At 34.7% G+C, this 15926-nt stretch overlaps 1 protein-coding gene across 2 annotated transcripts in view; it reads left to right on the top strand.

Annotated features, from left to right (window-relative positions):
• Nucleotides 1-12607, top strand: part of LOC109109925 (xaa-Pro dipeptidase-like) — a 56403-nt gene extending 43796 nt beyond the window's left edge. For both annotated transcript variants that reach the window (XM_042775738.1, XM_042775739.1), the window contains exons 10-15: nt 7086-7154; nt 7959-8036; nt 8877-9025; nt 9810-9994; nt 11657-11848; nt 12071-12607. In XM_042775738.1, the coding sequence (XP_042631672.1) occupies nt 7086-7154; nt 7959-8036; nt 8877-9025; nt 9810-9994; nt 11657-11848; nt 12071-12214 (817 nt within the window). In that variant the 3' untranslated portion in view covers nt 12215-12607. The remainder of the gene's footprint in view (nt 1-7085; nt 7155-7958; nt 8037-8876; nt 9026-9809; nt 9995-11656; nt 11849-12070) is intronic.
• Nucleotides 12608-15926: the final 3319 nt, after the last annotated feature.

Raw genomic sequence — 15926 nt, 5'->3', positions numbered from 1 at the left:
ATTATATTTCTTAGATGTTGATCTTTGTTGTTTGCACACATCAGAATCACACAGTTATACTGCAAATTAAACAACTATGTCGAAATATTAATAGCATTATCAACTTAAAGAAATGCATGCGTTATACCGTCCTTGGATTTATGTTCATCATTTTGAATATCTTCATTTCAGAGTTTGACGGACAGGTGTGTGCATGACATGGAAACTCTGTTTTGCTGTAATTATCCTTGAGATTTACTTTCATAATCAGTGAAATGATTTTATGCGACTGAGACATTTAGGTTTATCTCTGAATCCCTTCGGCTGATTGAAGACTGACCGTGAACAAATCCAGATGAAATCTGAGTGAAGGACGGCACGGCTTGTCCTAAAAATGCAAATCCGAGTGATAACAAGCAGCTGTCCCGGGTTACCGATGGGAAATGTCACTCTAACCGGCCACAAACACGGCATTTGATTAGGATTTACTGCACTGAGATTAGATTATCCAGCTTGATCCGCTCCACCATCTGCTGCACTTTCCACATTTGTGTTTCATTTGTACATGTAGCGTTCGACCTTAGCGTGAGTGCTGACAGCAAAGCATCATGGGATTGAATGACTGTGTTTGTGGGGGTCATCGACTCTTCTGTTTATTGCTATTAGGTTAATGAAGGTTAAGGACTAATTGGTTTAAATTAAAAAAAATAAAAATCTGAAATTAAGTCATAAATGTAAAACTAAAATTAAAAATCTAATTAAAGCACTAAAAATTAGTTAAATAATAACATTTTAAATAAAATCATTCAATATGAAACACTTAATTAATTTTAAAATCATAAAAATGTACAACTAAAATAAATTATATTAAAATTAAAAATCTAATTTTAATGCTAAAAATTTATTAAATCATAAAATGTAAAAATAAAAATAATCAAAATAAAACACTTACTAAAAATTTATTAAATCATTCAAATGAAAAATTACATAATTTTAAAATAAAACATTCAAAATTAACCATAAAAAATATTTAAACCAGAATATTTGTAAATAAAAATAATAAAATAAAAAACTAAAAATAATGTAATCATAAAATTGTTAAATTAAAATAAGTCATTTTAAAATATAACATTCAAAATTAAACAATTCATAAAATATTAAAATAATTAATTTAAATATGTAAAAACAAAAAGAATAAAACTAAAACACGTTCTTGAAATATATTAAATCATAAAAATGTAAAAATGAAAAATTTAAATTCAGAAGGGAACTATAATAATAATAATAATATAAAAATCATAATTTAAACCTAAAATAGATTTTTTTTTAATTATCAAAATAAAATGTATGAAACCATTTATTAAATCAAAATTAAGTAATTTTAAAATAGAAACATTCAAAATTAAACATCATAAAGCAAATAGTAAAATTATAAACATTTAAAATTAATATAAGAAATTTTAATATAGAAGTAATTAGAATAAGTAATTTGTTTAGCTGCATGACATTTGACCAGTAACCATGAACATGCAAGTGTGTTTATGGTTAATGATCAAAATATTCACTTAAAATCTCAGAGGGACTTCAAGAAAAAGGTTTTAGGAATATAGTGCAATGTCTGAGCTTTTTGGAGCTCGCGTTCATCATCATTCAGCTTCATTGTTTCATTCTTAAAAATGTCTCCACTGAAGAAACTCAAATAGCTTTGAAACCACATGAGTGTAAGTTAAAGTACTTAATTCAGTATTGATTTACAGGAACTGTGCATTTGAGCTTAAAACAGGGCATTGTGATGTGAGGATGCTGTATTCATTTTTGGGTCACTACACATGTGCAGGCAGAATGAATTATGAATTATCACACCTGTGAGTGAGATTTACTTCTGTTGTGTGTTTCTGGAGCAGCTCACTTTGAACAGATGAACTTTGGGGGAACCGAACGACAGAACGAGCGTTAAATTCAGAAACTGTCCCGATGTTGAAGCTCTCAGTTCAGCACGTGAAAGCTGCTGCGTGATTGTTCATTTAAGAGGAAGTGCAGATGGTGAGACTGTGTAATGTGCAGCAGGGATGTTCTTCCAGGTGCATCACAGCCCCAACACACCAGAGCATGATGGGATATCGGTCGTTGCTTGTTATCGTGGTACATTGTCATTCCTCTAAAGCAGGGTTTGCCAAATTTAAAATAAATTATTTTAAACTAAAAACAATCTTAATAAAAGGCTTACTGAAAATTAAATCATAGAAATGTAAAAATAATTAAAAATAAAACACTAAACATAAATTAAATTATAAAAATTTAAATAAATGTAAATCATTTTAAATAAAAATTATTTAACCTTAACCCAAATCTATTAAAATAAAAACAATCAAAATAAAACCCTTACTAGAAATTAATTTAATCATAAATATGTAAAGTTAAAGGAACTTACTTTAAAATGAAAACACTCAAAATTAAATAAATTTAAATAATTTAAAATGATAAAAAAATTATTAAATCATAATGTAAAAATATTTTTAAATAAAATAAAAACTCTAAAAAATTAATTTAATCATAAATATGTAAAGTTAAAGTTACTCACTTTTAAATGAAAACAATCAAAATTAAATACATTTAAATCATTTAAAATGATAAAAAATGATTAAAACATAATGTAAATTTTTTTTAAATAAAAATAAAAACTCAAAAAAATTAATTAAATCATAAATATGTAAAGAAATCATTTTAAAATAAAAACTATCAAAATAAAGCACTTACTAAAAAATAAAATCATAAAAAATGTACAAAAAAAAATTATAATACATAATATTAATATAATATAGTATATTCTGTATTGTATAATATAGTACATTTGTTTGCCTGCATGTCATCAGAGAACCATGAATATGTGTGTTAAATTAATGAAATATTCAAATTAATGAAATATAAAATATCAGGTAGACTTTAAAAAAACTTTACTGTATACTTTATTATATATGTATATATATATATATATTAGCTTAAAGGAAAAAAGTTTGATAATCCCTGATCTGAAGAAAAAGAATGTCTTTTCCAAACCCAAGTGAGATGCCTACTAAATAGACATTAAAATTAGAAATGTATACTTTTACACACTGTAGTCGTGGACCATGCACATCACAGTAACTTGAGATGCTCTGAGTGCAGACAATATCAAAGCATCTCGCTAGTGTTAAACTAGTGTGTTTAAATGTCAGAGAGCGGCTGAGGTTCTCCCACATGTGAGTCTTGTTCCAGCATTGCATTTCTCGACTGTCTTTCGTAAGAAAGCTGGAAGTGTCCCGGAGCCCTGCGGTGAGCCGGCGTGTTGGACGGAGATCAGTGCGGCGCTGAGGGAGATCCCTGTGCAGAGGAGGAGTCTGGGATGCTGGAGAGGAATGGAAGCATTTCAGAGAAAAAGAGTCTCCTCTCAGACTCTAACGGGGCTTTCTCTCTCCTCTGGGTGTTTGTGAGCTATCCTGAGCTGCTTGGACATGAAGCGCTGTGTAAGATATCGCTGCACTTGATAGTGAACATTCAGCATTACGAGGACAGTTCATAATGGCTTCCACTGTTACTATTTGTAGTTATTCAAAAAGGTTTTCCACTTGGTTTGCTGGCTGGTTTTTTTTTTTTCCGTTATATTAATGTTTCATAATGTATGCATTGTGCATTGGTTTGTTCATTAGTTGTTTTTGTTATTTCAGAGGAGTTTTCAGCTCTTAATGCTCAGATTAGGGAGTCTGTAGCATGTTTTCATTTTTTAGAGCCAATATTAACAGATAGCAGTTTGTGATCAGTGCACAGATGTGTGTTGCACACTGACTGAACGCAGCAGAAACTAAGGTGAAAATGCCCTGGAAAGCTAATTATCTACACTACATGCTGTGGCTTTTCTAAGAAGCGATTGTAATTGTCCTCATTCGCTCACTACTGCTTGCCATTTTATCATTTATAGCCATAATAGAAGGAAAAATGAAACGTGGTAAAAACTTTTGAATGATAGTGTACATATTCCGTCATAGGAAATATACATGGATCTGTTTCCTGGAGGCAAGCTACAATTAGTCCTCAATTAAAAGTACTTTCAATATGGAAGTCTCCCGTTAGCGTGTGATTTAATCTAGCATGACTGAATCTATAATAAGCACACAGAGAGATCAGACCCTGAAGGAAGTGTTTCCCTGATCGCTGACTTCATTTCCTCATAATGAGAACGAAACTGAGCATAGTTTTCATGACTGTCAGAAAGAATCAGCCAATTAAAAGTCACATGACCTTTCATAATCTATTAACTTTCATTCTGTGTCCTGAGTGATTTCTGTTTGGAGTGAGCTGAAATTAATTATTTCAAATAAGAGAACAAATAAGAGAACAAGAAGAAATGGTTTTATGTGCAATATTCATGATGTTGGTTAATAATTTGTCTTTTTGCATAATTTCTGTAACCCTGGGTTAAAGCCACGTCTAATTCAGGGTTAAGTGATATTTCACACTGGCTAAAGTTGAAAAAGGTGGATAGTAACATTGTAACCTTGAGTGATGAAGCGCACTTCCTGTGTGATACAGTGTAACACTAGAATGTAACACCAAATCACTGAATATTAATGAGCCTTGTGCAACTGCAGGAACATTCACACACTGTCTAGTTTCAGGATCTGAGGGAAGTTAGTTAACTGAAGATTTTATTTTACAATTTTAATACAAGAAGTGTGTTTAAGACAAGCAGTTGTTAAAACAGAGGTTATTATACTTGTCCAATCAGTGATATTAACCTTGTAAATATGCAAATATGATAACACCCTTTCAGAGTTGCAGTAGTGTTTTGTAATTCTCGTGTTCAGATTTTAAGGTTTCCTGGGTAGAAATCGGTTCAAAATAAAGAAGTCCTAAGTAAAAAACCTCTTTAATTCTTAATGCTTTAATTAAAGCTGCCACGAACTACACACACACACACACAACATTGTGAATGAACACACACACACACACACACACACACACACACACACACACACACACACACACACACACACACACAGTCAGGTAAATGGACTGCAGCGATTTCGGAAACATATTTCATGTCCTGTTGTTGGGTGAAGAATGTGTGATGCTTCTGTCATCTTTCTGTTTTGTATATATATTTTTTTTATTTTACCTTATCTTGAGCAGAGTAGATTTTATATTTTATGAAGAGAACTTGATGCCATGATGGTGAGGTGTTGTTTGTATTTGTTTGCTTGTGTTTCTGAGTGGTTGTTAGTGTTTTATGTGGTTACTAGCGTGTCTTGAGTGGTTGTTAGTGTGTTACTATGGTGTTTGAGTGGTTGTAAGGGTGTTGCCATGGTGTTTGAGTGGTTGTTAGTGTGTTGCTGTGGTGTATAAATGGTTGTTAGTGTGTTACTATGGTGTTTGAGTGGTTGTAAGGGTGTTGCCATGGTGTTTGTGTGGTTGTTAGGGTGTTGCCATGGTGTTTGAGTGGTTGTTAGTGTGTTACTATGGTGTTTGAGTGGTTGTAAGGGTGTTGCCATGGTGTTTGTGTGGTTGTTAGGGTGTTGCCATGGTGTTTGAGCGGTTGTTAGTGTGTTGCTATGGTGTTTGAGCGGTTGTAAGGGTGTTGCCATGGTGTTTGTGTGGTTGTTAGGGTGTTGCCATGGTGTTTGAGTGGTTGTTAGGGTGTTGCCATGGTGTTTGAGTGGTTGTTAGTGTGTTGCTGTGGTGTATAAATGGTTGTTAGTGTGTTGCTAGGGTGTTTGAGTGGCTGTTAGTGTGTTGTTATATGGTTGCTATGGTGTCAGTGGTTTTTAGTGTGTTATGTGGTTACTAGGGTGTCTGATTGGTTGCTATTGTGTTGCTATGTGGTTGATTGGGTGTTTGAATGGTTTTTAGTGTGATGCTGTATGATTGCTTTGGTGTTTAGGTGATTGTTAGTGTGTTGCTAGGGTGTTTGATTTGTTGTTAGTGTGTTGCTAGGGAGTTTTAGTGGTTGTTAGCGAGTTGCTATGATGTCTAAGTGGTTGTTAGTGTGTTGCTATGGTGTTTGAGCGGTTGTTAGTGTGTAAGTATGGTGTTTGAGCGATTGTTAGTGTGTTGCCATGGTGTTTGAGCGGTTGTTAGTGTGTTACCATGGCGTTTGAGCGGTTGTTAGTGTGTTACCATTGCGTTTGAGCGATTGTTAGTGTGTTTGCCATGGCGTTTGAGCGGTTGTTAGTGTGTTACCATGGCGTTTGAGCGGTTGTTAGTGTTAGTTACCATGGCGTTTGAGCGGTTGTTTAGTGTGTTACCATTGTGATTTGAGCGGTTGTTAGTGTGTTACCATGGCGTTTGAGCGGTTGTTAGTGTGTTGCTATGGCGTTTGAGCGGTTGTTAGTGTGTTGCCATGGCGTTTGAGCGGTTGTTAGTGTGTTGCCATGGCGTTTGAGCGGTTGTTAGTGTGTTGCCATGGCGTTTGAGCGGTTGTTAGTGTGTTACCATTGCGTTTGAGCGGTTGTTAGTGTGTTACCATGGCGTTTGAGCGGTTGTTAGTGTGTTACCATTGCGTTTGAGCGGTTGTTAGTGTGTTGCCATGGCGTTTGAGCGGTTGTTAGTGTGTTGCTATGGTGTTTGAGTGGTTGTTAGGGTATCGGAGTAGTCTCTGTGATCTTTTGGCCTCTTTATGTCTCTCGGATCTCTCCTTTAATGTGTTTGAGGGTTTTATCGCACAGCAGATGGAAATCTTTGGTCTGCTGTATATCAGTGTGTATCAGTGTTTTGTCGATCTGTTGTTATGAAGTTGTCACTCAAGGTTTTCTGAGGCTACTACATTTTTCAATCTATATCGACTGACGGGCTCTTTCAGGCTCTTCATGTTGGATTTTGTAATTTTAGTGCAGGTCACTGTGGAGCAATGAAAGCTGTGCTGCTTTTGGCTGATATTTCAGATTTCAGTCCTCGTGTTTCTTTAAAATTTGCTCATTGATAATGAGAATTGGGGTGAATATCATGAAAATAGTCTTGCAATGCAAACAATTTTAAATATGTATACACATGCATAATTTTCTTTATACAGAATGTATTATTTTTTTCTGTTGACTGAGATTGACTGATGCTCATGTGAACTGTGTGTGTTTCAGTCTGTTCCAGCATTACTGTTACTCTCGCGGAGGGATGCGTCACACCTCATACACCTGCATCTGTGGAAGGTAAATGCACCACCAACACACACAAACAAATAGAAAACTCACAAATTAGCTGCGTACAGAACAGAAACGCCTCGGCCAGCTACACTGTTCTTGTGATTACTGATGTTCTTACTGAGTGTTACACAAACAGCACAAGAACTTACAGTGCAATAACAGACCAGAGGAAATCATTACCGTGTGTGTGTGTGTGTGTTCTCTGAGAGGCTCTTGGTGTCAGATATCATTCTTTACCCAGAGCAAAACACATTTCTTGGAGTTCAAAGTTGAATTGCAGCAAACATTTGGATGAATAAATGAACTTCAGACATGTTTTGGATTCAATCTCAAATGCATCGTTCATCTAAAAATGTTTGTTAACCTGCAGAAGTGTAGAAAAGCGCTACAACAGTTCAGTGCATATGATATGTGTGTTATTTTCCAAGCTCAAATTGACTCAAATTTAAGTCTTTTTTTTTTTTTCTTCACTGCAGATCTTAAATTTCTTTCATGCATATTCAAATATGGCAAATCACGATTATTTATAATACTAGATTTTCAGTCAACAATAATTTAAATTTAAAGTTTTTGTCACACAGTAGTTTTTAGGTAGGTCAAATAAATGTAATACTTAAAGCAACAAATTCAAAGTGATGTTCCCTATTAATGTGGCTGCTGTTGAATACAGTAGCACTGCAAAACTTTACTGTACCATTAATGCATTTGTCACTGTTACTGTACTTCCTTAAAGATATAAAAATGATGTTCATTAGAATGTTGTTGACGATGTTGTTTTGGGTTGCATGTTAACATGTAATTTGCCGTCAGTGGGAATAACTCATCTGTTCTGCATTACGGACACGCCGGTGCTCCCAATGACAAAAGCATCCAGGATGGAGACATGTGGTGAGTCCATCTGCCTCTTTCTCATTTGTTTCTTTATTATTTTAATAAATAGTTCTCTGTATCAGTTGTTTTGTTGATGGATGCTGGTCTTTCAGTCAGTGTGATGAATATGTCTCTCTTCAGTGGGTCAGGCTGCATCATCTCTTTATAAGCGGTCACACACTGACCCCTGGTGGACAAGAACTAGAAAGACAGTTTACATTTTTTGGAAACAAATGCTTGTAGCAGCTAATTTACTACAAAGTATCTAACTTTATATTTACATCCAGGTTCAACCAATTTATAATAAAATTTAAAAATAATACTAATAATAATCATTATTTTAAAAAACAAAATTTCATAATTCAAAATTCTATATCCATACCAAAAAAAAAAAATAAAAAAAAAATAAAAAATAAAGCAATACCTAGATATACAGAATCTAGGAGTGTCTTTCAGAAAAAAAAAGTATTGCACTTTATTAAACTGTTTTTCAAATATTATTAATAAAAAACATTCTGTGCCATAATTAAATCCTAAAGAATGCTTACTCTATGCTATGCATTTTTTTATTTTAATTTCATGTGTTGCAGTATCCTGTACACAAGACCATGAGTTAAATGTTTAATGATTTGTTGAAATCTATAATCAATAATAAAAGTAAAAAAAAAAATGTTTTTTTTTTTTTTTAAGTGGAACTATCAAAGTCCAAAAGCTTTGTACATTATAAAGATGTAAAATAATAATAATGCAACAATAGAATACAATACAATAAAGCAGGAATACTCAGTATTTGAAATATAAAATTAAATCCAAACCATACAAACTCTTTGTTCTTCTGTCTGATTGTTTCTCGGACAGTCTGTTTGATATGGGCGGCGAGTATTACTGCTACTCCTCCGACATCACCTGCTCTTTCCCAGCCAACGGCAAGTTCACCGCAGACCAGAGAGCCATTTATGAAGCCGTGCTGAAGTCCTCCAGAGCCGTGATGGCCGCCATCAAACCAGGTACAAGCACTGAAGAATCCCAGATGGTCAAAATACTAAATGTGACCCTGCAGCACAAAAGCAGTCTTAAATCTCTGGGGTATATTTGTAGCAATAGCCAAAAATACATTGTATGGGTCAAAATTATAGATTTTTCTTTTATGCCAAAAATCATTAGGATATTAAGTAAAGATCATGTTCCATGAAGATATTTAGTAAATTTCCTACCATAACTAATTAAAACTTAATTTTTGATTAGTAATATGCATTGCTAAGAACTTCATTTTGAACAACTTTAAAGATGATTTTCTCAATATTTAGATTTTTTTTGCTCCCTCAGATTCCAGATTTTCAAATAGTTGTATCTCAGACAAATATTGTCCTCCTAACAAACCACACATCAATGGAGAGATTATTTATTCAGCTTTCAGAGGATGCATAAATCTCAATTTCAAAAAATTGACACTTATGACTGGTTTTGTGCTCCAGGGTCACATTTGCTATTTTGTTTATTTTTCAGGATTCACAGATGAACAGAAAGTTCAAAAGAACAGCATTAATTTGAAATGGAAATCTTTTGCAACATTATAAATGTCTTTACTGTTGCTTTTCATCAATTGAATGTGTCCTTAGTCAATAAAATAAATTTCAAAGCTTTGAACAGTAGTGTATGTCAAAATTTGAGTTCTGTTGTTTAAGAATGCACTTTCTAAAAGAACACGTGCACACTGTCTTTAATCCTAATCTGTAAAGTGACCTCTGACCTCAGTCTAATGAGTGTCTCTGACCCTTCACTGGTGCTCAGGTGTGAAGTGGACAGACATGCATCGTCTGGCTGACCGGGTTCACCTGGAGGAGCTGCTGAAGATCGGGATCCTGCGTGGGAGCGTGGAGGAGATGCTGAAGGTTCATCTGGGCTCTGTGTTCATGCCACACGGTCTGGGTCACCTGCTGGGCATCGACGTCCACGACGTGGGAGGATATCCAGAGGTCAGAGCTGATCACATTAGAAAAGGGGAGAGATTCACTTCGACTTCTTTTTCTGTTTTTGCCCTGAAGGCCATGTATACTGCTAGCATTTAGAGGTGAATCTCAAGCAATATGCATCATTTTAATATTGGAGCGTGTAGTAATGATGAATGTTAGAGGGCTGATATGATAAAGATAAATCTTCAAATATATTATTTACTTTCTATATGTGTCTTCATTTTAATCTTTATCTCCACTTGAAATCCTCAAAGCCACTGCAAAATTATTAACTCATTTCCAATAACTAATACACATTTTATTTTACCCGCATACACACACACACACATAAAGCCATTTATACTATATTGCAAATCTATAGTGTTTATATTTGTGCCACATGGAAACTATACTATTGTCCAGCTCTAAACTGTAAATTGCAATTATAAGGCATGGACATCTGTGACCCTGGAGCACAAAAGCAGTCTTAAGTCTCTGGGGTATATTTGTAGCAATAGCCAAAAATACATTGTATGGGTCAGAATTATTGATTTTTCTTTTATGCCAAAAATCATAAGGATATTAAGTAAAGATCATGTTCCATGAAGATATTTTGTAAATTTCCTACTGTAAATATATCAAAACTTCAGTAATATGCATTGCTTAGAACTTAATTTGGACAACTTTAAAGATGATTTTCTCAATATTTAGATTTTTTTGCACCCTCAGATTCCAGATTTTCAAATAGTTGTATCTCAGACAAATATTGTACTATCATAACAAACCATACATCAATGGAAAGCTTATTTATTCAACTTTCAGATCATTTATAAATCTCAAAACTGAAAAATTGACCCTTACGACTGGTTTTGTGCTCCAGGGTCACATATTATAAATAGTAACATGATTAATTTCTGAAAAGCTGCTTTGAAACCATATTTATTTTGAAAAGTGCTATACAAATTGAATGTTTATATGCTTAAAATAATGTAATTTCATATTATGTCAAACTACCAACTATGCTTTCATTGTACATCAAGCCGGTTTATCTTAAAAGAGCAAGATAAATATTTCCCCGTTTGTAAAGCAGACTTCTTAATATGAAGAGCCGTGGCCCAGAAATAAATCTTGCATTATAATGCATAACTACATTATATTAATATTTATTACATTTGTAACAATTTTCATATTTATTAAACATTCAAATAAATTTTTTTTTTAAATGTTTAAATTATTTTTTAATCGAATTAATAAAGCAATAAGCCGCAAGAAGCCATGGTTTGCAGTGAATTTATAACATATAAGGGGTGTTGTTAGGCATGACGTGAAGCGTAAGGATTCACAAACTAAAACAGAGCAAATAAAGTCTAATGATATTAATAAAAACAGTATTCTTTCACCAAACAATGTAGTTCCTCAGAAACAGTTGTGGTTGTAACAAAGTGGCTGCCGAGCAACACACAAACGTAAACACAGGTGTATGTTACTTTGTAGAGTAATTTATAACAGCTTCGAACGTGGCTCAGCCAATCAGAATCAAGGACCGGAACTCTCCGTTTCATAATATAAAATTGAAACTTTTCAAATGTAGATCTTAAAATGTAGACACCTTGGTTAAACCCAAATGCTCTCCTGGTGCTTGTGGTCACCTGCAGCGGTGGTTAACGTGCCTCTGGTGTGTTTCAGGGCATCGAGCGCATTGATGAGCCGGGGCTGAAGAGTCTGCGGATGGGCCGTGTGGTGCAGGAGCGCATGGTCCTCACGGTGGAGCCAGGGATCTACTTCATCAACCACCTGCTGGATCAAGCGCTCAACTCACCGGCGCAGTGCGGCTTCATCAACAACGACGTCCTGACGCGCTTCCGCGGCTTCGGCGGGGTCAGAACACATCAGACTTACTACAAACTTTGCAATGTTGCAAACAACAATAAAAAAAAAAAAAAAAACACTAGTAAAAAAATGCACTATATATGTTTTATTTTCATAATATTACTTTACAGTCAAAAGCACTGAAGCTTCATTGTTTCAGATATTATAAATCTACATTTCTGAAAGTTCAGACTGTATTTATATGATTATTTCTCCTCATGTGTGTCTCAGGTGCGTATTGAGGATGATATCGCTGTGACGGCTGACGGCGTGGAGCTGCTGACCTGCGTTCCTCGAACCGTGGAGGAGATCGAGGCCTTCATGGAGGATCAAACACCCAAAGCCTTCAGTCCCATCAGCAGCCAGAAACTTTGAAGGATGAAGATGATGATGATGACGATGATGATGATGACGATGATGATGATGATGACGAATAATAACGACTAAAGAAACACAAGTATCTTTGATATCTCACTCTATAAAGGAGATCAGTCACATGACGGCTGCTGTTTCGCTAAAAATAATTTCCCATAAACCAGATTGCAGATGAATTACAGGATCATTTATGCTTTCATGTAGCAGCCGTGTAACATTTTGTGCTTTAATTTTCAGAGTTTGATATTCTTAATAAAAGCAGCTCTGAACTTTACCTGAATTAAAATAACTTTGAGCTCATTTGCATTATATTCTGTATACTTTCTGCAAGTTTGTATGACAATGCAATGCTTATTTTTAATAAAGATCTGATTTTTCTAGCATCATTTAGAATCCTGTGTGAAATGTCATTATTTAAATCCCATATGATGTGTTTTTGTCAAACTAGAACTGGTGGAATATCAGTAAACAGAGACAGAAGGAGAAAACTCCTCACACTCAGTGCTGTGGGAATGAAGCGCTGTTACAGTTCAAGGAGAAACCGTCTTTTGAAAGTTATCCTATGATTAGAGTTAAAGATGTACATCTAAATATATGAAATCATTATTGTCAGATTGTACAGTGCTGATCTGAAACGTTACTGAAGTGTAATCTTGTCAAACAGTTTTGTAGATTCTCATCTTTCTCTGTTCCAGTAGATACTGGCTCTGCTTGATTACCTGCTGCATACGTGTAAAACTGACACGTGTAGAACACTAGGTTGAATTTGAGGGTGTAACAGTACTAAGATTGTGGTTAAGTCTCCTGAGTTCCATTAAATGAACTTCCTTCCAGTAAATCACCTGGATGCAGAGAGTTTGCTCCGTCATCATGAGTTCCCATCGTTAATTGTGTTCACTTCATAGCAACTGTATTAGTTTATTTGCATCCAGAGAAATTAACTTCTTCAGTTTTCTTTCTTTAACTATAGGTTTAACACAAGAAAAGAGACACGGCTCCTCAAACTCACGTCTTGCCTTCTTACAACAAATTGTCTTTTTTTTGTTTAGAAGTCAGTTTAAAGACACTATTATTCCTATCACTCCTGTTAATATTATTGTAGTTTAAACTATGAACTTGGCGTTGTGAAATGTGACTGTTGTTGACTTGACAATTGCTTGTGATGTTCCCTGTTTTGGATAAAAGCATGAACTGAATGAATAAATGTAAATGTTTGTTTGCGATGGGATCTTTTCACGGGAGGTCAAGCGTTGTGGATTGTTCCAGTAACTTTGCAGGAGCTGCTCACAGATCTAGATGTTCAGCTGTTAGCAGAGAGAAAAACTATCATCAAGAGGATCGATGTGGTTTTCATAGTGGACTGAGAGTTTGCTGTAACTGCGATCAGTTGGCTGTGAATTGTGTGGAGTATAACCTTTATGTCTCACACTCTTCATCATTTATTGTGGTTTTGTTTCTTTAGTTTGCTTCCTGCAGTTCACTTGTGATTCTGCTCTTCTCGTGAAACTTCAGCTCTTCTCTGAAATGATTCTGATGAAGTTTCATTTTCATGTAAGTGGGGAGGCTATTAGGAGTGTTGCAGGTCTGGTCGTGTCAGATGTTGAACATCGTATGATTTTTATTGTATTCCTGAATGAATCATATTTTCAGAGCTGCAGTTAAACACAGGACTGATAAAGCCGGTTCAGTGTCAAACCTGCTGCACCAGATTTACATTTCATCAAATATGTGACTGAAAACACATGAGAACAGGATGATTATTAGATACTTTAACATGATTTCTTCTTTTAACTATATATCATCTGTGATTACGTGTGTTTGTTCACTGCTGTGGTTTGGGGACAAATTGGAATAGGTTTTGTCACGACACAATGAAGTGCATTCATCAGGCACACTGGAGGACACACATAAGTATTTTTCACAGCATTGTGTTTTTCACCCCACTTCAGTATAATCCAGGGTAAAGAAATGTTTGATACTTATCATTTTTTTAACCCTGGGTTATGAACCGCTTTTGCAAGCCCAGATGGAAAATGTATTAATCAGCGTGAAGAAGAGACAGTTCTATATCTGGACAGATATAAGTTATAAAAGACTTTCAGGGCAAACTGAAAGGTGCCATCAGAAATATAAAGTCCCAAATTCATTTTTTAATTTCATTTTCTTTATTTAACCAGGTTAATTGATTGATTAAGAGCCATGAGCTGTATTCGTCTGATCAGTGACTGTTACTGACTGCACAAATATGTAAATATTGAATTAAAAACTAAAAATACAGTGATTATACAGTGATTTCTTTAGTAAAATTTCTTCACGAAAAAAGAATGATGCTGACAGTAACTACAGTATGTTATAAGATCCATGTTTACAGTACAGTAAATAGTTTTGGTGGTGTTCCTGGAGTAAATCAAGGCCTTCATGACGTCCAAAGCCTTCAGTCCCATCAGCAGATGATGATGATGATGATGATGATGACACTCCTTTTCTTCAATATATCAGACTTTAACGTTTATCTAAGTAAAGGAGTATCTTTGATATTTCACTCTATAAAGGGAAATCAGTCACATGTCAGCTGCTGTTTGTTTGACTTCTCCTTATGTAAATCAGTATCAAAAATGATTTACAGAATCATTCATGCTTTCATGTAGCCATCTAGTGTTTTAAAGACTGTGTCATTATGCATTACAAATGAACTAAGAACTGTAACATCCTGTTGGCCTGGCCTTTTGGACTCAAGAGTCTGGATGACATGATAATATTACTTTTCTGGTGATTTTTGTGAATTTTTAAATAATTTTCTGACAATCATTAATAGTTGCAGGCTAAACACACGAACACAATAAAACACATTCACATGCATTATAATATAGTTTAATGGCAGGTTCCGTTGTGACAACTTACCCCATAGAGTGTGACATCTTGTCCTGCCACTGCCACAAGAGGTTAATGTGTGTGTTAGATCAGGAATAAAGAGACAGAAAGTCCAGGGTAGAGGTGAAATGTTTTTTTTATTATTATTAATTTTGCTTACTAGTCAATTGTCAGATGAGAAGTGGCCCATGAGAAGAGAAAAAGTGGCCAATAAAACAGAAATCACAGCTACATAAAACAGAAATCTCCCTCTCTGCCTACCATCCCAGTTCCGAGTGCACCAAGTACTTTGTTTATCAGTTCTTAACAGAAACATAGTTCATAAAGTTCAGCTTTGCATATAAAACTATAATTGTATGAGAAGAATACAGACTGAAAATATTAAAAACATATAAGGTTTGTGCTTATACAGAAATTGGCTTTCAGCAGTAAACACACCATCAGAAAAATTCACAAAATTCACTTTATAAAGTGTAACAGCTGTGTGTCAGATTTAATCACAGTTCACTGGCATGAATGTAAAAGAGAAGTACAAGTCATTCATATTCGTTCTGCTTTGATTCTGGTCAAAAGCAGCAGATCTTGAGGTCTTCATGGACTCCCATCATGTGAAAACATGGTCTCTGTGTGGAAGAGATGAAACAAATAAAGTGCTGTTACTGTATATTCACACTCCCATAGAGTAAACGTTGATGAAAATATTCAGAAAACCAGAAAGTTATGCTGAGGTTAGTTAGAACAGTGTTAAATAACTACAAACAGATACCCAGAACAAGCATAACTCAATTCATATGCATTGTTATGATACATTCATGATGTTTTTAACCATTTCTACAACACT

Source organism: Cyprinus carpio, chromosome A18 (assembly GCF_018340385.1).
Source record: "Cyprinus carpio isolate SPL01 chromosome A18, ASM1834038v1, whole genome shotgun sequence".
Taxonomy (NCBI): domain Eukaryota; kingdom Metazoa; phylum Chordata; class Actinopteri; order Cypriniformes; family Cyprinidae; genus Cyprinus; species Cyprinus carpio.
This window is presented reverse-complemented; position numbering and strand designations above follow the sequence as displayed.